This window comes from Eumetopias jubatus, unplaced genomic scaffold (assembly GCF_037043125.1).
Source record: "Eumetopias jubatus isolate StellerSeaLion01/CBP00866 unplaced genomic scaffold, mEumJub1_p1.0 scaffold_7, whole genome shotgun sequence".
Lineage (NCBI taxonomy): Eukaryota > Metazoa > Chordata > Mammalia > Carnivora > Otariidae > Eumetopias > Eumetopias jubatus.
This window is the reverse complement of record NW_028274813.1, coordinates 41,906,459-41,931,228: the sequence shown is the minus strand read 5'-3', so window position 1 is coordinate 41,931,228 and position 24,770 is coordinate 41,906,459. Positions and strand designations below refer to the sequence as shown.

Sequence of the window (24,770 nt, the reverse complement as noted above, 5' to 3'; positions counted from 1 at the left end):
GTACAAATCTGGGCTGGAGATAAAGATTTTTTTTCTTAAAGAATTTGTCTTTTTTTTTTTTTAAGATTTTATTTATTTATTCGACAGAGAGAGACACAGCGAGAGAGGGAACACAAGCAGGGGGAGTGGGAGAGGGAGAAGCAGACTTCCCGCTGAGCAGGGAGCCCGATGAGGGGCTCGATCCCAGGACCCTGGGATCATGACCTGAGCCGAAGGCAGACAATGACTGAGCCACCCAGGCGCCTCTGGAGATAAAGATTTTTAAGCCATCACCACATGGGTGACATTTGAAGCCATTGGAGTAGATGAAATCCCTGGGGGAGAGAGTGTGGCATGAGATGCTAAGAAGGCCAAGCACTGAAGGCTGATGATGATGAGACCAGCCATGAAAGAGGAGCCCAGAGAAGCAGCCAGAGAGGCAGAAACTATATGGGAGCCAGGTAAAGAGGATATTTTGGGAAAAAGGAGTGGTCATCATGTCAAGCGCTTTAGGGATGTCCTCTCTGTAACCCCTGTGTCATTTTTAAATGTCTACCTCATATTAGAGATATTTGTAACCACTCGTACGCTCTGTACTACTCTAAGCACATCGGGAGTACAGACGGGTTCTTCTATATCTTCACACCTTCATTTTTCCTCGTGTCAGTGTTGCATATAGAAGATACTCTTTTGATAGTTGTTTAATTACTTTCCAGCCTTCAAACTTAAGGCTCTTATTGGACTTAAATATATATAAAGTGTGTATCCTTTACATGTGTTTTCCTCTTAATGCAACTTTCTCTGATGGAATGAAAACGTCTCAGTTCCCAGGGAGGGTAAGGTCATGATAAACCCATAACTTAGTAGAATCTCATGTTTTCAGGAAACTTTGCAAATTGGGGGTGGGGGGGTAATTCCCTCCAAAACAGAAGAAATAGAACAAAGATGAATATGTTTTAATAAAAAAATTTTATTATGATTATTTACACCAGTTCTTTGATAAGCATATAAATGTAAACTTTTATCATTGGCATTATTTCACGTATGACTTATCCAAATTCAGAGTTAATACCGTCATTTGAGTGTACAGGTAGTGAGAAAATTTTATTATATTCACAGAATATACATACACGTGCATCCAAAATGTGTCCCGCGTTAAGCCAGTGGTATAGACACAGTCCCATTGGCCCGGCTTCTGGTCCGCAGGTGTATACTGGAGTCAGTGATGTCCTCCACATGCTCCTCGCTCTTCTTTTCCTTCAGGCTGTTGATGAATCTCAGGGTAATTTCATCCCACTCCTCCGGCAACAGCATCAGCAGAAACCCAATGCAGATGATGATGGTAGCGGCCAGGCGGACGACATTGAATATCACCTCCTGCTTCAGGAGATCCACAGCTAGGGGAGAAAAATCAGGTCTGTCATAGGCTATGACTGTTTCTAGGCCTCTCTGAGAACAAATGACCAAACTCAGTGCTACATCTAGAGGTTTCTAAGGTCTCCCTTGTTCTTTCAAGCTCATCTTTCCTTTCTCCATATCATTCTATCGTTCCCTTTGTTTGCTTTCTGTTCCTTCTCTCTAAGTCTCAGGCTTATCCTTCAAGGCTCGTGTCATCTCATTTAATTGCCTCTGCAAGTTTTATTTCTTGAAACTTCTCCTCTGCGTCCCTTCACACTTTTCCAGTTTCATTGGGCCGCTGATGATTTTTCAAATGAGCCAAGCTTGTTAATGCCTACATCTTGGCACATGCTGTTCTTTTTAAAAACATTTTTAATTGAGGTGAAATTCCTATAAATTAAAATAAACTCTGTTCAAGTGAATTTAGTGGCGTTTTGTATGTTCACAGTGTTGTACAACCACCACCTCCGTCTGGTTCCAAAACATCTCCATCACTTCAAAGTATAACCCCTTACCCATGAAGGAGCTACTCCCCAGCTCCCTCCCCGACCTCCCAGTTCCTGTGTGGGGATCTGCTGTTGGTTTCCATGAGTTAACCTATTCTGGAGATTTCACATAAATGGAATCATACCACATGTGACTTTTTTGTGTGTGGCTTCTTTCACTTAGCATGACGTTTTCAAGGTTCAACCGTGGGGTAGCATGTCTCCACACTCCCTGCCTTTTTATGGCTGAATGATATCCCATTGTACCACAACTTGGTTATTAGTTCATCTGTTGATGGACATTTGGGTGTTTCCACCTTTTGGCCATTGTGAATAGGGCTGCAATGAATATTCATGTACAAGTATATTTTTGAGCCCCCGTTTTCCGTTTTTCGGCATATGTACCTAGTAGTGGAATTCTTGGTCATGCATAGGCTGTTCTTTTTACACGGAATGTCTGTTCCTTCTCATATCCACACCATCCAGCTAATCCCTTTGTTCGTTCTCTCTTTTGGCTTCTTACAGGAAGCCTCCCTGGATGCCACTCCTGTGTGCTCTCAGAGCATTCATTACATACCTCTATCAAGACAATTCTGTTTCTACATTGTAACTACTCAAGTCCTCTTGTCTCCCTCTGTGTACTGCACGGTCCAGAGAACAGGAACTGTGTCTCACTCAGGACCCCTCACCAGCATTAGCACTGTTCCTGGTACATCCTAAGTGCTCAGAAATGATGTGTTGAATGACCGGATCCCTGGGTGAATGAATGAACTTCCTTGACAACTCCTCTCCTCTCTGATATTTCCTTCCTCTGGATATCTTATAGTCCTAGGAGTCTGTCTCACACGATTTGGCATTTGCTAATAAATCACACTGTGGGGTTGTAAGTTATTTCATATATGTTGGGCTTGTTTTCTAAATTTGGTGAAAGTTTCTTATGGGAACAATAATATCCTCCCCCCCCCCCGCCCCCCGTTTCTTCTACAGTTCTGCACACAGTAAGTGCTCAATGAACACTTGCTGATTGTCCCGGGGCAGAGAAAGGTGGGTACCCGAGACTTGGAAAAATAGAATTTTACAGTTAGAAGGACTGTATGGTGTTCCAAATCACTCACTTTCATTACTTGTTCCATTGACAGGTTGCATTAGGAAGATTATCCTGGAAAAATAGCTTCTCTTCTTGTCCCTGAAGTGAGTCCAATTGCTTTTTCCTGTATCTATTCCAGAGGGCCATCTGCTCTGCCCCCAGGAGAAGCTTCTGCCACTCCCCACGGATAGTCTGATGGGGAGCCAACACCCTGAACATTTCCTACACTTTCATTAGTGACGTTTACTTGAGAGTCCTCGGCTGGGATGCCTTTTGTTTCCACAGGACTTCCTCTAAAAATACTGCAAAATTAGGTTGTCAGGGAGATTACATGAAACCCAAATGATACATTTGGTATTTAATTCTAAAAGCACGACCGAGTAAAAACAGTGTTTATAGCTGCAAATTTTAAATCTGCTGCATAGTTATTCTGTTGTCTGCCACCTTCCCGATATTTAAAAACATCTTCCCAGGCAAGGGACATAATTCACAATTGCTCGAAGAAACAACACAAGGTGTAAAAGGAACACAAGCAAGAAACTGCGCACATGTCAAATCCTACAAGTACCTGCATTGCCAGGAACGCTGAGCACTGTCCCAATGGAGATCAGGATTGGGTATGTCAGCACCACACCGACATTCACCAGGATATTGAAGGCTGTTAAAATAAAGGATATAGATGATGAAGGGAAACTGATCTGCTGGGCTCTTTCCTTCTTAACATAATAGAACCAGTGTTTTTGCTAAACCTGCCTTCTACATTGTCTGCACCTTTGGTCAATTAATTCTCTAATTTGGGAGCCGGATGCACGTTTCTCGATTGAAGTAGTCTATTCTTTCTCCTCTGCCACCTTGACTGCCTGATCTCTTGCCAACTGGCTGGCAAGGGGCATATTGAGCAAATGCATAGCAGTGAAACAATCAATTCACGACTCTGCTTATTAGCACTATAAAGGTAGGCTGGGGCCAGCCAGAGGTTGAAAGCAGACAACGATTGAAGTTTGGGCTTTTTCCCTTTGTTACTTTGTTATATTATGACATATTCCTGATAACTAAAAGGCTCTCATGTTACTGCCAAAACGAAGCTCTATCCAAGGATGGCCTATGCGCTTTCATTTCCTTTCCCTCATGGTGAGCATCATACAGGCAAACAAAATTGTGTTCAGTGTAATGCACTGAACCCCAGGGACCTTTTCCGCATCCTGACTTGTGCACAGATTACCCAAGGGCAGGTCCATAGAACAAAAGGAAGGTGTAACTAGATATCTTCTAATTAATATCTTTGGATATTTTTAGTAAAATATAAAACAATCATCTACCTCCTACAAAAATGATAAAAAATACATGTTTTCAAAAGAAAAACAATTATAAAAAAAAGAAAAACAATGATAAGCTACATAGCATTGTTTTATTTTATTTATTTATTTGTTTGTTTGTTTATTTATTTATTTATCTTATGTAGGCTCCACGCTGGGAATTTGGGTTATGACTATTCCCAGCTAGATTGTTTTTGGCCAGGAAATTATCTAGGCACTTTTAATTAGGATGTTTGGATCTTAGGAGATCAAGACCTGAGCTGAGATCAAGAGTCTGACACTTAACCCACTGAGCCACCCAGGTGCCCCTACATAGCATTATTTTAATGGATTTCAATCCAGTGTTTGTTTTAGGGGTTGTTTAGATGAGTATTAACAACTATGAATGGTTCTCAATTCAGAGAGATCTCTTTGTAAATGACTCAACCATGTTGCCTATATCTCTATAGAACCAAAGATGGTTCTAGAACTACTCCATTCAGGACAGTGTTTATTCTTCTATTGCTATCTACAATTTTTGCTTTAATTAAGCCCACTAACCTAGTTATCTGGAGTCACTTGTGGTTAGAGACAGTGGGTTTGACTTTCATAAAACTTGGGCTCCTTCATAATTATCACATAATAGTAATGGCAGTTAAGGCAGAGGACCTTCCTAAGTTAATAACTCTTTCTCCTTCATGGCAGATCTACAATGAAAATGACTGTTCCTGCCCCTCAACTCTCTCCCCAGACTCAGGGAATCAACTATGGCACATTCTAGCAAGTCAGGAAATTTCTCAGTCCCACACAGACTCTGCTAAACTCCTGCATGGCTATTTTATTAGCTGAACTGGGTATTTCAGTGGATTGAAAGTATTGATGTTTGGGTGAGAACTGAGCCCTTCCCACTCAGCAAGAAACAGGTGGCTTCACCGAAATGTGTTGTCTGTTTTTAATTAGTTCTTTAGGTAGAACACTTACTCATTTTTCTGACAACCTAAGGACAAGAATGTATAATTCAATATGTTATCTGTAGTATGGGGCCCAGCCCAAGTTGAAATGGGCTTCAGACATGTCAGGTGTGAATGCACCAGGCCAACCTGCATTTGGGCTTATGCACTCCCTGGCAGATAGCCCAACCTTCGAGAAGGAATGAGGCAAGGTGAGCCTAAGCAGATAAAAGCTGTATTTACAGACAATGTGGGCAGGCCAGAGGACCACCTGCTGTTTGTCCAGCCCAGCTCTAGCCAGATCATAGCGGGTTACAATGGAGAAGAAAGGGATGGAAATAAAAACTCAAGAGCAGGAGCAGTGAAGACTGTATAAACCCTGGGGTGTGTAACACAGTCAGGAGAGAGGCTGTCCCCTCGTTTTGTCACAGAGCAGCTTTGGCCCCATGAGGACTGCTGGGGGCTGGGGACGGGCTGGGTGGAGCCCCTCTGGTCCTGGGCAGCGCTATACCCAGTGGAGTATGGAGACCATGCTGCTTGATGGAGAACTAGTATCCCACTAGCCTGGGTGACAACCAACCTGAGCAGGGCTGGTAGAGGAGCATGTATTAGGCTGGCCAAAGGATATATATTGGTGAAGGGCTACTTTGCAGAAAGCTGGAGATCATGTATACACAGCTGAGTCCAAGAGTCAGTGAAATTTGGGTTACGACTGCTCCCAGCTAGATTGTTTTTGGCCAGGAAATTACCTAGGCACTTTTAATTAGAATGTTCGGGTCTTATGGAAACAGCGCTATGGAATTCCACTCAATTTAGCAGAGGTTATGAAAGGTCATAACTACATATTTTTGGACTTCAAAAGTAAAATTCAAAGGACCAACAATTAACATTTGATCATTCTCTTGTCTCAGACCTCTCCTTAGGGGCCTGGGCCAAAGTAGAGAAAAGATGACCCAGTGCTTATGTGGGAATGAAAACCGGGCATGTTTTTCTCCCAGGAATTGCAAAGCTGCTTCAGATTATGTCACCTTGATAAAGAAGGTCAGCTGAGGGTTGGCAGATGTCCTGCAGGTCAAGTGTGGTGGGTAAATGGGGACCAGGCAGAGGGGGCTGTCCTTAGGAAGGGTGAGGACAGAGGAGCAGAATGAAAGTGATTTGGCTCTGAGTAAAGGGACATTGAATCATGTCGTGGTTGCTGTTGTTCACCTGCTTGGGGAGACAAGAGTGGGCTTGTTATTTTTCAGGTTCCTTTTACAGTGAGTGACAGAAGCAGCACAGCTGGAAAGTGGGAGCCCTCTGGTTGCTCAGGTGAAGCAGAATGCCTTGAGTTTGGGGAGTTTGGAGAGACAACATTAAAAAGACTCTGGGTGACCTTTTCGTGGTCATTGACTAGGCACAGCCTACTTAGAAGGGCAACCAAGTCCAGTTCTGCCTTCTTCTCCTGCTTGCTGAGGGCTTCCTATCTCAAATTCCTTCTCCATACACAGCCCCAGAGTGGGCTGACTAAAATGCAGACGTGAACCTGTCATCTCTGCTTAACGATTTTTCAGTGGATTTTAAGTCCACTCCCTTAATGGGTTTCCAGGCCCTCCATGACCTGTTTCTTTCCAGAATGTCATCTCCTTCCTTCCTCCCTATTCCTCCTGCACTTGGTGCTCCATCCATTTTGATCCACTTTGAGTTCCTTGAATGCACCAACTCCTCTCTCCCTCTGCTTGATGCACCATGCTACACCTGGAACACAGTGACATCATACAGTACATCATGAAGAATGGACAAGGCTTCTTGAAGACTGGTGGTGATCAGAGTGGCCTGGGCCTCCAGCTCACACCTTAACCCATGGGAGGATACCAGTTGAACATCTCTGATCTAATGAAGCAATAGCCTGCAAAGAACCTTCTAACCATTAGCCAACCTTAGGTAAGTTTGGGAAATAGAGGACGAAGTTTCCCAAGGGAATAACCCTACTATGATCATTTATCTATCCAAGGAAAGTTCAAGTGACAGAGGGAATGGAAGGCAAAAACCAGGGCCACTTACCCAGCCACAGCCCAGCCATCCCACAGAGATAGCCCCATGGCAGAGCTGCAAATGAGGACCAGTGCTCCACCTTGGTGAAATACAGGATGATCGGGGTGAAAGAGATGAAGATCAAATTGAAGAAACCCAATGTGGAGACAAAGTGTGCTGCTTCACCGAAGTTGGCACTTCCAAGAAACATCTTGAACAAAACCTTGGATTGGGAAAGAAATTCCTTAGCCACACAGTTAAAAACTTTGCTAGAGCAGAAAGGCACGTTCTACACAGTGAACTGACCATTCCAGAGTTTATCCTCTATTTCTTCTTACCCCACCAACTCCATGGCACTAAATGGGCCATTGAGATAAAGAAGTAAAATGCCCTGTAGTCTTCATATGAAACAGCAAATGCCATAAAATGAATTCCTTATGATGCTGCAAACTGCTGAAGGCATTGTGTTAAATACCACCATCGGGGATGGGTATAGGGTGAATGATAACTATGAGTGCAGATAAACCCAGGACAATCTAGGGTTGAGATGCCATCAATTCTTCCCCTCAAGCATGGGATTCACTTTACCTGTAATCTGACAGATAACAAAAACTAAATTAGAGATGATCATTATGTTGTTGAGAGACATAATAATGATGCCTTGGATTTATAAGCACTTTTCTCTCTGAGCTTAACATATTTTCACAAATACTGTTTATTCTCCAGATTGAAAAAAAATTTTTTTTCCTGGATATAAATCTGTGTACAGAGGAAGATAGCAGGGAGGTGTGAATGGTCAACATAAAGCCACGTTGGGCTAAGGAGGACCCAGGTGTCTAGTTGATACTTCTTGGCTTTCTAACCCTTCTGCTTCCTATATTAATCCTCAAACAGTGTAGAATGGAGCAGATCTTCCTGACGGTGCACATTTGATTTTATGCATGTCTGCAAATGTTACTGCTCCCAGGATGAATACATCTGTAACATGGTCAGGAGAATACCTCAATAGGACAGCCATCCCAGTCACAGAGCAATTCCAGGTGTTGCTTTTGATTTTAACTGAACTTACTATTTTTTTCCTCTTGAGAGAGTTAATCAAGAGAACTTGACCAGGTGCTGTTCTTTGGTCCCATCAGACACCTCAGTGGAGTCTCAGTTGGGGGCCAGTTAGACACTAATGGCAATTGAGTGAAAACTTGTCAAGCTTGTCACAGAATCAGTGGGCCAGGAAATGTCAATATGGAAATAGACTCAGTGCCCTCGGAGCCGCAGTGTTGGTGAATAATCAGAACAGGCATCCAGGAGGGATGCAAAGGGCCTTTCCTGCTTTTCACAGAGAATTTTCTCACTGAAACACCAAGAGAGGGGAAAGTGGAACAGTGCCTTAGCTACATCCCAAAAGCTGGCTCTGAAAAGTGGAGCTTTGGGGATAACCTTTTAGATCTGCTCTCTTAGTCCTTGCCTCTGAAGTCAGGGGCAACGACTGAATAGATTTTCCACTGATGACAGGCAGCTCCAGCAGAGAATGAGTGGTAAGTACATAGTGCAGATTCAGAGTATCCATCAGAGAGGAAAGGAGGCCCTTCGTTTCACTAATAACAGGAGTTCCTGTGGCTTCGGGTTAATACGTAGCAGTCAACTCGCAAGTGACAGCTTGCTTGTTATTTCTAACACCTCATTGGAGTTAAGATAATGACTGTAGATAGTTAACATAAAGAAACTTAAAGAGAAGAGGAGTCTATCCGCCCCTGCTGCAACTGGTTGATGATTGTGGAGGGGCCGAGGCGTGGAGCATGGGCTTTGGACGTGGCCAGTCAGAATTTAAAGCTTTCTATCACTGCCTGGCTGTGTGCCCTTGGGCAAGTTACTTAATCTTTGAAGCTTCAGTTTCCTCATCTGGAAAGTGGGGATCAGTGCCTGTGCCTCAGAAAGTTGAGTTAACACAGGTGAAAATTTCTGGCAAGTGCCCAGCATGTAGCAAGTACCCAGTAAATGGTACTTAGTCTTATTTGAACCATCTTTTTTTTTCCTCTAGCCAAGACTTTAGTTGTACTGGCTTCCTTTATCACTTGCATCTAAGTTACAAATGACAGCTAACGACATAAAAGAAAGGCACAACATACCTTATATAATGCAGATGTGGAGGCTGAGCCCACTGCAAATGCCACTCCTATGATAGAATCTGTGTGGAAATTATCTGCATATGCCATCATGACGATACCGGTAATGGCCATGATTGCAGCAACTATCTGTCAAGTAGAACGCAAAGAAATTTTTTTAAAAAATTGATGCCTCCATATCTCAGGGCAAGCAATTGAAGACTTCATGAGAGTTGCTAAATGCTTCCTCAAACCCAATTACCTCTCATACATCGCAGTTTCAAGTTAGGAAGGGTCAGTATTAACAAGAAATCAGTATGCTCGTGAGACATCCAGACAGAGACTATAAAAGCTGCTCACATTCTAATTAAGGGCTAGTAATTGCAGTTTAATCTTTTAGCTCAACTTCTTAGAGATTAATATCCATGTTGGTGAAGTAAATTTAATAGGAAATCACTCCAGAGCATTTTCATCTAGACTGTATTCTTTTTCTTCAAACAATTCAGCATACATTTTAATCTGCCCCTCAGACCAATGCATGATTTTGAAGATTGACCCATCACCGGGACTTGATTAGGGAGACACAACACTGATGCAGCTAAGAGGCAAAATTTAGGCCAAGGGACAAAAAGGAAAGCTTGTCACCTCTCCCAGTGATTTATAAGGAAGGAGCTGAGTTTGCACTGGCACTCGGCATGTCAAACTAGTTCTTCCTTTGGTTTACGTGCAAATTAACCTCCAAAAGATATATTCTAGAGCATTAACTGCATAAAGTGAAGTATTCATCATTTGATTAAAATCATAATGGTTTACTATAAATTGATATGATCCTGGATCTATTCAAAACGGGTCTACTCCCTTAGTGAAACGTTGATTTGCATCTGTTTCTGAAATTATCTTGACCTGACTCCAGTAGAAAACATTTCAAAGCTATGGTAAACGGTTCAATGATGGCCCCAGAATAGGGAACGATATGTGATTTCCCTGTGATATAGTCTCGCTGACTTTTAAACCCAGATGCAGCTTTGCGAGAAATGTATAGGCACCTGGTGGTTAATTTTGTTAAGGTTCAGTTCTGAGTATTCCCGAGTAAATCAATTCCTCCGAGATAGCTTTTCCGTATATGTGACTTTTGTTGGCCCCTCCGAATATTATTAGTGAATTATTTATTACAACAAAATGTAGCCCTTCATCATGTGACTGTAGACTCGCTCCAGGCCAGTGCAGAGTATGATAGCGATGACACATATAATTTAGATGCTGCTAAAGCAATTCTTTCGTTAATGACCACCAAAAGCAAGTGCACTGTTGGTTTCAGACCTAGCTCCACACTGAAGCATCTTTTATGAAAAACAGCAGGAGTACTTGAGAACAGACGCTGACATGCAGCAGTGAAAAACCGTCTTCATAAAGCGTTTTTCCAGGAGGCTGCTTGATGGGAGGCATTCCTCTTGCTGAGAGAATATCATATTCTCTAAAGCTCCCAGGCATGTGTTCTAGTTAGGCTTTGCCTCTCACTAAAGGGAATAGAATCTAATACACACACCATGAGGTGTCAAGGAAATTTTCCAAACAAGAGGTAATAGACTCATAAATAAACATGGGGAGGGGGTTATCTCGACCTGGCAATTCTGTGAAGGCTATCATTTTCTTTGATTTGGGGATTTATAGTTCAGCCCAGGACTTGCAACGATCCTTTGGGCAGTCTGATTTCAGAGAAATGAAAAGGCACATTAGACACTGGCATTTTCTGATTTGTTTTCGTGTTTAAATAATGTTCATGGGTCAAAGCGTTCAGGTGCACAAGTCGATTTCCCTCATAAGACTGAGCTTGTAGGACAATAAATTTGAACCAATATTTGTTTTCTTTCAGCCAAGCATCAGTTATGTTTTCTTGTTCAGATCAAGACAGGGTTATTAGAATACAGTATCAATCGTAATGAACTTTAACATGATGTACTGTTTCATATTTAAAATTATTAAAATTATTGTATAATACATAATATCTGGGTTTAGGCAATTGTGTGTAGTAAGGATTTTGGGTCTAGGGAACTATGAAAACAAACAGCCTATCCAAAAAAAAAGCAAAAATAAGAACACTGTCTAGAAAGCATGAACATTTAATACTATTACCCCAGGATATGGCTTCAGTTAGAAGCACTTCCTTTTCTGAGTCAGCCTCTAGTAAAAATATATATGCACAATATGTCTATTATAAATTTTCCCAAGATAGGAATTGAGTATGGACAAAGATTATAAATTTTATAGCAATTCAAAATTATAACTGTGATGAGCCTTTTAAAGATCTCCATTACATTTTATATTCAACTGCTTGTAGAAGTATTAGCTGGACCACTTAAGTTGACATATCAATTACACCAGTGTCTCTTTCAATTGCTTTCATGGAGCGGAGCATTTTTCATGTCGGGGGGCCAGACAATGTGGTTAGTTAAGTTCTAAAAGCATGAAAATCTGAATATTTGAGATGTTAGAAAAATTCTTCTCTATGGTATGAACAGTAACTTATAGGTTATATAAGTTTCCTGGGAGGAAAAGATAAGTTAAATTATTTTCCACATTTTTAATTTAAAGTTCACAACTATCTAACAGAACAAAATTTCTGTGGCTGTGTTTTAAGATACTTTCAATGTGCTTCTTATCTACACAGCTGGAACTCAGGGAAGAGAGCTCAGCTAATCTAGGAAATGCAAGGAAATATGGGGGGGAAGGCTCAGTGGAGTGGTCATTCAGATCCCAGATGTGGCTCTCTTTGGCACCACTGGTTAACTGCAGAGTAGATACTTTTCATATTTCCAGAGAACAAATAGCATAAACACAGATCTGAGTCACAGGTTTTTCAGAATTGGTAAGTTAAGGAAGGATTCATAGTCTGTTCTCTTGAACAAACACAAATGACTCTTCTTGGGCTCGGGACACTGGACATGTGCCTGCAGGAAGCCCATGCCTTAAATCCTGGGTCAGAAGTGCTCCTATATGCACGTCTACACTGGGACAACCCCAAAAATGCCTTTGAGCACATTAGCATCCAGATGAGGGATGCTTCTGCTGAAAAGACACCATTTCCTGGTGTCCCGTCTGGCTCCAGAAAGACATGGCACTCCTCACACCCTACTCCAGTTCCAGCCCTATAACCAACCGGAGTGTCTAAATAAGACAGAACACTCACCACTACCATTCCATGAATCTGGTTCGGGTGAGAGTGTTTGTAACCATAATGACCATAACACTCCCAATGCCTCATTTTTAACTTTGGAAACCTCTCAGACCTCTCACGCCATGGTGTGCCCACCTGGGGGGAGTACCCCGAAGAAGAGGATTTATTTAGCCCATTTGCTCAGCATACCTCTTAAGGGACATTTCCTCCTGAGCCAGCTACCTTCCTCTGCAGGCTCAGCCCCCTCTGAGAGCCTCCTGTCAACTTTCAGGGCTAATCAGAGGGAGACCATGAGGCTGTCTGAGTGTGTTCCTAAAGCCCAAGGATGGCTTTGGAGGTAAACATTTGATAATCTCACTGTGCTATTTACCATACGTGACCCTGCATGAAAGCTAGGCTTCTGTCACCTCTCAAAGAATTCATCTGTACTCATAAAAGCTAGAGGAACATCTGGCTTTTGGCTGTTTCCTTGTATCATCATTTCTTTTCTTTTCTTTTCTTTTCTTTTCTTTTCTTTTCTTTTCTTTTCTTTTCTTTTCTTTTTTCTTTTCTTTTCTTTTCTTTTTTCTTTTTTTTTTTTGTCTCAGGCCTTCCAAACCAAATGGTCTGGCCCTTCTCTTGATCTCTGTGAGGGTTCACCAGCCTCATTACAGTTACTGTTTCCCCCACTGACAAAATGGCGTCCAGAATTATTATTTGTGTAACAATACCAGCTCTTCCAGGGTTCAGGGTATTGAAGTGAACCTTTAATTGCTTCTCTTTCTAATTGCAACTGAAATAATTTTCCTTAATTTGCCTTGTGGTTAACAGTGTTTCTAAATCTGGGTGAGCATGGAGGGGCTTCCGTGGCTCACAATGGACCCCTGAATCCCAAGCCTACAGCAGCCTCTAGAATGGAGAGCCTCAAAGGTACACTGCTGGCAGGGTGGTACTCAAGCCCAAGACTATAGGTCCGCAGCTGAAGGTGGGATACACATTAATAGCTTGGCCGGTGAGACCTGCACTGATGATCATCCTTGTTCTCTTTGAGTTATTTAAATAGAATCCATTTTCAAGGAAAACCAAGGCTATGCAGAATCCTTAAGCTTGTCCACATGCTACATTTAATGTTCCATGAAGGTGAACCATCTGTTTTACTCAGATCCAGTGAAATTGGACAAGAGTTGAAGTGTGAGAAATGAAAGAGGTGGGCGGTGTTTAGCTGTACAGATCGTGTGTGTGTGTGGCGGGGGCAGAGGGTGCCTGGGGACAGGTCAAACCAAGTTGTGCGGAGCTCCAAACCAAGATTCCCACCCCCATCCCCCAACACAGCTATTTTTATATGAACAAAATCCATCTGAAAACAGTCTCCAAGAGAGACCAGGATTGGAAAAGTGGGAAAGAACTGCCAGATGGAAAGACTAAAGGGTGTGCATGGAGGATGGAGCATTCTACTTCAGCTTTCTCCTCCCAGGATTCACGAATTTTTTTCCTGCCAAGAGGGGGATGATAAGGATGAGTCCCACTACCCATCCTCTGCTGCTTCCTCCAGGAAGCATGAGGGTTCTGGACAGAGGATTCTGCACTGCACACAAATGAGCAGGTAGGGCATAAATGTCAACCAAAGGCAAGATGGAAACAAAAGGTTATCTCGACTCTTCTCTAGATGTGTCCTATTGGCACAAATCAGTAACAGCTCAGCTCCAGTGTCCTGATTTAGGGCACTCTGGAGCCCAATTTGAATTCAGAGAAGTGCAGGTTAAGCAGTGAAAGATTCCGTTTAACTGACATACTGTAGTCGGTCCATGGTGGATCTTGGAAAGTATCCAAAGGAGCCACAGTTTGGAAAGTTAACTGCATAGGGACCCAGCTAGAAAAATATGTGGGTGTCAAGTCAAAGAGACACAAATTCATTTCCTAAATCTGCTAAGGAAGTTTGGGGTCTGCTCAACCATTCACCACCCACCAATTTTCTTCCTCCATTCAAGGACATTTAAAAATGAAAGAAAATTTTCAATTAACAATATAAAAGATAAGGGGGGACAAGAGCTGAAAGAAGAGTTTCAACTTCCTAGTCTGACATTTACTTTTCAAATTGGAGTGCAACTGATAACCCGTGACGGAGAAGAAAACCCCCAGCCAGTGGTTTATTTTCTTTGAGGAGAACCTTTTTTTTTTATTAAGGTGGTTTCTCTGCTTTTCATGAATTTAAGAACTCTAGCTAAACACAGGATCTTGAAGATAGGAAAACACCCTTCTTCAAAGCTGCAAGAGCTGGATTCTCACCAACATTTGTGCAATTAAAAAAAAATCTTTTAAAAAAGTTTACTAATTTCCATGGGATGATCATATATCAGCTGTAAGCAAGTCCTCATGAAAGAGTTTTTAACACAGCGATGTTTACCAGCAATTTGGCTGAAATGATTTTGTGCTGGAAAACTAAATGTACAACAAATTACCTTTCCATCTGTAATGCAATCTAATATTCTAACGAAACAAAATATTAACAAGTTATTCATAAAACAGAAGTTTTTCCATGAGCATTGCTACTTCTGGCCAACTGATGCTCCGGAGAAACCCATATTTACAGACTTTATAACTTAAAGCATCCTTCATTCTGTCTAGGGTGTCATTTGGATGTGAAAAATAGAAGTAGGAAATGTGATCATCTTAAATGTGAGCAATCTTCGGGTCAAACAAATGAAAACTACAATCCAAAAACAATCTATCTGTAAACTACTGAAACCTTAGAGCGAGTCAAAAATACAAATGGTAATCTGATGACCGAAAGCAGCACTTTAACTATTTAACTATTAAAAAAAAAAGAGAGAGAGTAGTCCAAGTGGGGAGGCCTGCACGGGCTGTGCTTTGATCCTGTCTGGATGTAGGCAACGAAAACCGCATTTACATTGTCAGTGTTCTGTTTGCTCTCCTTTAATTTCTCAAATGACCCAATTATACATGTTCTCAATATGTATCAGGAAAAAACAGAATTGCTGAGACTGTCAAAAGGCAAAACACTGAAGCTGTTTTGGTTCTTTTCATATCCCACGGCCTGATTACAGGCGTCATTAAAATTACACCTTGACATTCTTCTGGAACGTGGCATTAAACACTTCCTCATATTTCCCAGTGAGGAGCAAAGCATTTCCTGGTATGTAAAAAGAAAACTATCTGACTTCTACCATGCTTGATGTCCATGTTCACCATTTTGCCATCTATAATGTCTTAATTTATGTATGTCCTTATTAACAAGTATATACAACTCATTGGCTACATAATGGTTTTTTTTTCTACCGGGTCTTATTACTTATGGATGCTGTAGTAGTTTCCTGAGGCTGCTGTCACCAATCACCACAAACTTGGTGACTGAAAACAACAGAAATTTTTTCTCTCACAGTTCTGGAGGCCAGAAGTTCAAATCCAGCAGAGCCATGCTCCTAATGGCAGCTCTGGGAGAGAATACATTCCTTGACTCTTCCAGGTTCTGGGGGTCACCCCTGCTTTCCTGGGCTTGTGGCCACGTCACTCCAACCTCTGTCTCTGTGGTCACATTGCCTTCTCCTCTTCTGTGTGTCTCTCCTGTGTGTGTCTCTTATAAGGATATATGTTATTGGAATTAGGGCCACCTAAACAATCAGGATGACCTCCTCCTTGCATGACCCTTATGTTAATTATGTCTGCAAAGACCATTTTTCCACATAAGGTCAGATTCACAGGGTCTGGGAATGAGGATGTGGACACCTTATTGGAGACCACCATTCAACCCACTATAGATGCCAATTTTCGAAGGGTGATGGTCTGTAGCCTCTAGGCAGATTTCCTAAATGTGTGATTTAAATAGAAGTTACACAGCTGAGTTTTTTCTTGTGTTTTTTTTTTTTTTTTTAAATCTCAAATAAACACTGAACCTCTTTTGATAGGATACCTTGCATCAGTAAGTTCCCTGGTTAAATGCATTTATTCACTCCAATACAACTGATTGTCTCACTGGTAAATCTAATAGTGAAGATATTGATTCCCTTTTGGTATTCAGATGCAATTGAAAGGGCAGAAAAGCCCCTAAATCTCCTCTTTTCCCCTTTCTTCTGAGAAGACCCTCCAAATCCTCATGGGTAATCCCATGGTGCTGGCAGATAGAAAAGAGAAAGAACTCATAACCATGAATTTATTGACTATATCCTCAAAGATCTACTGAGCCCTATTTTGTCCCCTGCCTTATTCTAGGTGCCAGAGTCAGAGGCAGAGCTGGCTTCATGGGCCTATGACCTTTGCAGATGCATAGGGTCCCATGATTAGAAGGGCCTTGCCCTTGGTTTCATGCTCTGCTGTTGCTGCATTGAAATTATGGACAGATTTTTTTTTGAGTGGTCCCTGTGTTATTTAAGAAATAAAACAGATCAATATAGGGGAAGGGAAGGAAAAATAAAATAAGATAAAAACAGAGAGGGAGCAAACCATAAGAGACTCTTAACTATAGGGAACAAACGAAGGGTTGCTAGAGGGGAGAGGGGCAGGGGGATGGGCTAGATGGGGGATGGGCATTAAGGAGGACACTTGTGCTGAGCACTGGGTGTTATATGTAATGATGAACCACTGAATTCTACTCCTGAAACCAAAACTATACTCTATGTTAACTAACTTGAATTTATTTATTTATTTTTTAATTTAAATTCAATTAGCCAACATATAAATCATTAGTGTCTGACCAACTTAAATTCAGATAAAAACTTGGGGGGGAAATAAAGCTGCTTTAAAAGTTAAAAAAAAAAAAAGAGTAGTACCTGTGTTTTCATTTTGCACTGGGCCCCACAGATTATGTAGCTAATCCTGAACGGAACAGTGAGCAATATAGGGAGGGTCCCTGCTCTCAAGGATTTGTCAGGGTACTTGAGGGTAAACAGCCAGCACCAGTGTTCCACATATAAAAACATATTGTTAAGACCTTTGGATGGCAAATCTAAGTTAGCTGGTGGAGAGTGTGGTACACATCTTGGGTATATTCTAATGTATCATGGACTGGTTCAGAGTTTCTCAACTTGTTTTCTATCATAGCTTTCTACTTCTTGTTCATGTCAAGCTTCAGTTCTGAATTTTTGAGCAGCATCTCCCAAGTTACAACTGGAATTTTCTATTAAAAAAGTTTTAAGGGTTAATGGCCATCATCAATTCTCTCTCTAGTATTAATTTCAGCATTTAGGGGGCCAGGGACCCTGAAGTCATTGCAACAAGAACAATATTTTGACAGAAAAATATGCTTCAAATCCAGTCTTGGACATCTCTTTCAGAGAATGATAAGTGTGTGATGTTTATCTTCTGGGAAAAGGCTTTTCATTTGTACTTCTTTCTAAAGAATTATGTTCTCAATATTTTCATCATGGTGGCATGCCAGATTACATGAATGAGATCTGGCTCCTTAAATCTGCATGGCTTTCAATCAATCTAATCTAGAGCAAGCATACAAAAGAATTTTTTTTCAAATCCATATTACTTCTGAAAGGAATAAACTCAGAACTGAAGTGGCTGGTGGGAGTTTAATACAGTTCAATTAAGGATTTGTACCCCAAAGTACAAATTGCTGCTTTTCGTTCCATTTCTAGATTAGTCACACTAGATACATAGCCACTTTTAACGGCATTGTGCCATTACCAGTGACTTTAATTACTGTTTGGTAACCTTATCTACTTACACCAACATTAATTAAATCCATCTCGGGGCCAGGGGGAGGGAAAGCATGAGGGAGTCGTCCTAACATATGTTGATTGAAAAAAAAAATCATAATATTTACTGTGGCTAATTTTCTCAGACCCTTCTTTCCTGAGGACAGAAGGAGTTGATCACACCACTAATTCTTAAAAAAGAAGTTATTTTTCCCTGTTTTCAGGCCTCCTGTTGAAATCAGCGGACTGCCCAAGGGAGACCATCTCTTTATCCTTTCATGATATGGTAATTGCCTGGGTGTCCTAGTGCATCTTCAAATTCCAATTTGTACTCAGAACCAATGGGGAAAGTTTGACAGAAATTCCATGAAACAGAGGAGCTCTCCTGATGCCAAGGGTTTACGATTACGGGTGTCCTCACACAGTGAATCAAGTGTGCCATTACCCTCACTCCCATGAACCTGTCTTTCAGCACGATCCACGACAGCAAGAAGACAAAGGCTTTGTTACAACAGAACAGAGCAGAGACATCCGTGGCTGTCAGCTTCTTTAAAGCCAGTAAATACAGGTAATTAGTCAAAGTCCATAGAATAGAAAAGGGAGCAGTTCTTTTAAGAAAGAGCTTCAATGTCAGACCATCTTCACCAAAAATCCGACTGCATTCCCTAGGAAAGAAAAAGAGATTCATTGTCAGGTACTAATTGTGACACATTTTGGGTTGTCTAACTCTTGACAGCCATTTTCTGGCAAGAACATAAACACTCAACACCCATTGTTCATCTGTGGAACTTACTGAACCCAGGGCTCCCACCTACGAGCCACGATGGGGGCAAAGGGTTCCATGGACAAGAACCCACATCTCCCCAGGCGCAGAGCTAGGCCCTTTCCTACCTAGATATTCTCTCGAGATGGCTGGGGCAGCCAGTCTGCTGCTGCTGAACATTCTCAGAGAAGCCTGGAGAAATACAGAAATGAATATTTCCTAGGATTACCAGCTATTAGATGAGAGAGAAGATTCTTTCCCAAGGGGCGAATACAACAGGACCAAGAGGGCTGTGAATATGTGAACAGGTAGAGATGACTTGCCGCCATGGAAAGCCACACAGTGTGGGATGTTATTTTTCCTGAGGGACAAGGCCTCTTTCTAATGTATCTGCCCAGTTGACTAATTTGTTTTTCCTCTGGCATTTTTAAGACAGAAAAAAATGACGAAAGCTTCTGTGATGAACCCAAACTGGTAAACTAACTAAACAAAAAATCAAACTCAGGTTGTATTTACATACACACATTTGGCTGTTTGGGAGGAATTATCTGAATTTATTGTATAAAAATAATCACTTCAGTTAAATGTTTGCTTTGTTTGATTTCTGACTAAATTGATTATTTAACCCAAGGGGCCATTTTAATCAAAATGTTCAAACTAGCGATACAGACAGGCAGTAATGATGTGATAGAATAACAGTGTTTGTCTGACTATGAACTGAAAACAGGCTCGCCGTTGGGATAACTCAGCTTTATTTTTTCCACTCAGTTGTTCATGAACATCCAAGCATTTACTGGGCAACTATCATGTGCCAGGCAGTGTATTCTCAAGAGTCATATAAATATCTTGTTCTATATCTTGTTCAAAGCAACAAGTTACTGATGTTTGCATGGTTATAATGAAATCTACATGGTTTCTCTGCCACTGATTTCTCTTCTAGCTTTTCCTGAAAAGAAACAATTGTGCCTCAAAGTATTGCAAACCAAAGTCGTCTCGAACCAATGTTTGCCCCACACATATGAAGCAACTTACCCCATGGGAGGGCCACATGGAGGGAGGGAGTGACAAAGTGGTGAGGCTCTAAGCACAGGAGTATGGCCTTCAATGTCAAGTCTCACGGTAAACACTGCTTCCAGGCAGCTGAGAATGCTGGGAATTGTAGGCCAGCGAATCCCAGGAGGTTAAAAATGCATATTGCACAGAAACCTGTGTAATAGTTTTAGTTTTTATGTGGGAGACAACTAAAACGGAAGGATTTTTGTAAAATAAAAATGTGATTTCCCAAAGGGAAATTCTAACTTGAAAGAGACAAAGCCTCAAGAAAGGGGCGAAATAACCTACAAATAAAGTCTTTTGTAAAGTAAACAGAAATTGCGCCTGCTCACACACCCAGGGAAATGGAGGGCATCTCTCGAGCCCCGCGGCCAGGGAGATACGCGGAATCAGAGCCACAGTTGGCGCAGGACATCCTATCTGTCTGTCCTCACAAAGGGATCTGCTCTGTGAGAAAGTCTCCAGGGAGAGCTGGAGCTGAGAGCCGTGGGCTCATCTTGACATCTACAAGTACTAAATGACTTGTGAAATACACACTGATGAAGAACCACAACAAAGGCATTTCTGAAGAAAGAATTTCTTTTCAAATCGCTGGCCCTGGCCGCTGATGGTTCTTCCTTCCCAGAGCCCACCATCATGCTGGGTGGAGAGCCCTCAAGCAAAGACTTTGAATGCAGGAGAGCACACATTCTGACCCTGCGGGGAGGCACAGCGACAGGGAGAGCCCCCTCCCCCAGGGGGGCAGAGACTGTTCTTTTCACCCAGCCCCGCCTGGCCCCCTGGTGTTGGCTTCCTTATCAGTCCCCTCTTCTTCCCTTCTCTTCCTGTCAGCCTTCTCCTGGTTTGTCACTGCTATAGCAGAACTTAAAAATGCTCTCCATTCAAACACCAGGTCACTGGTGTAGGACCTTATGCTGTTTAAGCATTAAGCTCTCAGAAATGTGACAATTCAGAAAAAGAAAGGATTACTTTAGATAAACAAGTAACAGTGGGGCTCTCCTTGGGATGATGAGATCAGAATTTCTGGGCAAGAGGCACTGACAGGCGGCAAAGCTTGGACTGAAGCTTAGAAGCTGGGGGACACTAATAAATTAATTATGCTCAACATTGGGGTGCCTGGGTGGCTCCATCATTTAAGCATCTGATTCTTGATTTCCGCTCAGGTCATGATCTCAGGGTCGTGGGATTGAGCCCCGTGTCAGGCTCCACACTCAGCCGGGAGTCTGCTTGAGATTCTCTCCCTCTCCCCATCTCTCCCTCTGCCCCTCCCCCCACTCACAGGCTCTCTCTAAAATAAATACATAAATCTTTAATTATGCTCAACACTGTTACAGCACCTACTAGTTACTGAACCCCTTCTATATGTCAGATGACATCTTAAGTACATTTCATAGGTGCTGACATAGGTGAGTGTATCTTTGGCTCTAGTTTCCTGCTTTCTAGAGATTTTTTTCCTTAAGAAAACACCCTTGTCAAAACTATGGCTTATAAATTTTTTCCTATTAAATTTCAAATTCATATGATGCAATTAAATGCTCTTGATTGTAATATCAGAAACGATTTCCAAATGAATAACCCCTACGATCTAAATTTGATACATTATTGAGAATTCTTTTGATGTTAGCGATAAGAAAAAAACTGAAAATGCTTTCACACCATTCAAGGGAAAAGAAGAAACTAGTCAGAGGGTCTGATGCTATGGGACACATTCTGTTTCCAGCCTTCTACACTAACTCTATTTTCCCCTCATTCTGCCATGAGAGCTGCAGGAAGTGCCTTCTTGGCAGACGGTGTTAATAAGTCTACAAGGAAAACAAGATCAAGGATCTCAGAATCTTCTGGCAATGTTTACCTCTCCTGGGGTGGGGGGGCAGCTCTGGAGAATAGTCCTGTCAAAGACAATGCTTTCTCCTTGACAATAATAGCCCTTTGATTCAGTTTCAGAAATGGTCAACTTTACCATACTTGTACTCACAGGTGGAGGTGTCTTGTCAAATCACAGGTTTTGCTAAATTCGGCATTAGTCAGACATGAGAGAGGTGGTGGAGATGAAGTTGATTCCCAAAACAACATTTCTGTCAGCAGCAGCCTCTTGTAAATGTGTTATCTTAAATAAAACCAAATCGGCTTGCTTTGAGGTGTTCTGAGGTACTACATCCCATACTAAACTCTTGTTTTTATCAGCATGTGTGTCTAAACCATAGGGGCATTGGAGTAGAACATACATGCTATGGATAAACTATTTTCAAACAGGGAGAATTTTAGTCTGATCATCATGTCCCCTGCAATCGCTTATGAAATATTGTTATGAGGAAAGACCTTATGCCCCAACATCATATCTATTTTGATGGGAATCAAATACAAAGTATCTTTAGCAATCACAAACAGGTGTCAGTTTTATTTCTTTCCTCCAAACCAGAAGACATTTATTATTTTTATATAGGTTTTGTTTAATTTTAATTGAATAATCACGGACACCATGGGAAATCAGCTCACAGTGTGACTTTAATATTCTCAGGCACTTCCAAGCTGGTGATAGAAAATGGAAGTTGAAGATACACACTTTGCAGTTTGTTAAAGTTTTTAAGAATAGTCTGATAATGCACTTCTTCTCGTGAAAGGGGCAAGAAAGAAAGGTGATTTTGGCTTCTGAAAGATGAGTTTGTTGTCATTCTGCCCAGGAACAATAAGCTGGTGTAAAGAACTGTCCCTCTCCCACTGCCATCCACTGAGGTCTTGACTACTGTTTTGTCTCCATGATTAGAGTGACTGTCCTGGAAGCTATTCCTTCCCTCTGGGCCTTTCCTCTTCAAGAATCTGTCTGTTAGCAAAGATACTTTGACCCAAATGCTGCTTTTTGCCTTCACTGAATGCTGTGCAGGACTAGTCCTGCCAGCTTCCTGAGCTCTCCAAGATGGGGCTGCAGAGGCCAAGTTTAGCACAGAGCAACTACTAGAACCATGGCACTACCAAGTTCATAGCTGGTGAACCAACAGTGAAGGCCCCATGTGCTCCCAGCCAGCAAAGAACAGCATCTTCTAAACTCAGGGCTGGCCTGCCTGGGTAGCTCAGTCCGTGGAGCATCAACTCTTGGTTTTGGCTCAGGTCATGGTCTCAGGTCATAGATTGAGCCCTGTGTCAGCTACCCACTCAGTAGGGGGTCTGCTTGGAATTCTCTCTCCCTCAGTTCCTGTCCCCACCCCCATCAAATAAATAAATAATCTTTAAACCATCAGGGCCAAACTACCTTCTTTATGAAACCAGGTCATTTTATTTGCTTAGGCACCACAGTGTCCAGAATATTAAGCAAATGTTTTTGTAACAATTAATCTTATTAATACACGTTTTTTTTGGGGGGGGCTTGAGACATTGGGGTGTTCTTTTAAAACATGACTTTCAGAGGTGATTCTGGATTTAAATCTGGATCCTGTTATTTAGACCTGTGTGACCTTGGACAAGTCATTCAACCTTTCTAAACTTGTTTCCGCTTGTGTTAAAATGGGAATAACACCACCTTAAAAGGTACATGTTACCACCAATGATGATTAATTAAGATAAGATCTACAAAAGCACCAACACAGTGCCTGGCATGTGGCAGACATTCAATAATTTTTTGCTGGGGGGGTTGCTGATTCTGTTTCCTAGTTCTCATGTATTCATTACCAACCTTAGATCCTGGCTCTCCACACTCCCCAAGTCAACTCAGTTCATATACCACAGAGATGAAATTATGCAGATTTTCATGAAATTATTTTAAAACATCGTGTATTGGCCATTTAACATGAAACCTACCTGAATTTTTTCATCGGAGATTGCTTTTCTTGAGCGGTGGCCAGATGACCAGAATAATAGACTGGGAAAAACATAATGTTCCAGTTTGTTGAAAACCAAGTCATGAAAAATGGACAGTAGAAGTTCTTGTAAGTAATTTTTACAATCTGTGTGGTTCCAACCCAAGACGATGACACTGACAAGATGATCAAGAGTCCCCAGATGGCCTTCAGGACCATGGACGTGCAGGACCGGCAGCGAGCCTTGCTTCTGTTTTCTTGACTGCTGTTCTCAGGAAGAGTCTGTGTTCCATCCTCCCCTGAAAACAGGAGAGAAACACTAATGTGTGGAATTCAGGTTATAGGACAGCAACCAACGAGGCAGACAGTAGAATCACCAGTGTTTTGCTTTTTTACCATCATTTAAAGAGATTCATAACTCTGGCTCACTTCGTCTCCTGAATCTTTGCTCTGTAAGGTACAGTATGGATCTTGACCGCCATCCATTGTCAAGGCCATGACAATGCTCATGAACTTGGTGGATGCTATGCTGTCCTTCCATGAACCCTAACCATTTCCTCGTAAAAGCATTACATATTTCAGCCCCAAAGACTTTGGCCTTGGCCCCATGACCTGCTTGGTCTAATCAAACATGAATAGAGAGATGTGAGGTAGGCCACCTCCCAGAAGAAGCTTAAAGAGGCATCACAAGGTCCCACTAAACTCTCCTGCTCTTCTTCTCTGTCACTAGAATGGAATATGCCAAATAGGAGCTGCCCTTTCCGTCTCTGTGGGAGAATGAGCAGAGCCCAGCCAAAGCGGCCCTGTATCTGCTGACATGAAAAGCAAGTGAGAAATAAGTATTTGTTGTTCTACTCCACTAAGGTGTTTGTTTTTTTTTCCCCTGAAACTGCAGCAAAGCTGACTATTAAATTGAAAAGCAATGTGTCCCAAGAACAGGGCAAATCCCGACTACACAAAGTCATTTCATACATCAGAACAAATTACAATTTAATGTATTTCTGGGAGCACAATGAGTTCTGCTTTGTGTTTTTACATTTACTAAG

The 24,770-nt window shown here is 41.8% G+C and overlaps 1 protein-coding gene across 1 annotated transcript in view; it reads right to left on the bottom strand.

Annotated features, from left to right (window-relative positions):
* Positions 1-1,134: 1,134 nt before the first annotated feature.
* Positions 1,135-24,770, bottom strand: part of SLC35F4 (solute carrier family 35 member F4) — a 228,855-nt gene continuing 205,219 nt past the window's right edge. Inside the window, exons 3-8 of the mRNA XM_028098025.1 lie at positions 23,726-24,023; positions 18,563-18,782; positions 9,328-9,453; positions 7,235-7,427; positions 3,518-3,607; positions 1,135-1,376 (exon numbers count right to left, since the gene is read on the bottom strand). Coding sequence (XP_027953826.1) covers positions 1,135-1,376; positions 3,518-3,607; positions 7,235-7,427; positions 9,328-9,453; positions 18,563-18,782; positions 23,726-24,023 — 1,169 coding nt within the window. The remainder of the gene's footprint in view (positions 1,377-3,517; positions 3,608-7,234; positions 7,428-9,327; positions 9,454-18,562; positions 18,783-23,725; positions 24,024-24,770) is intronic.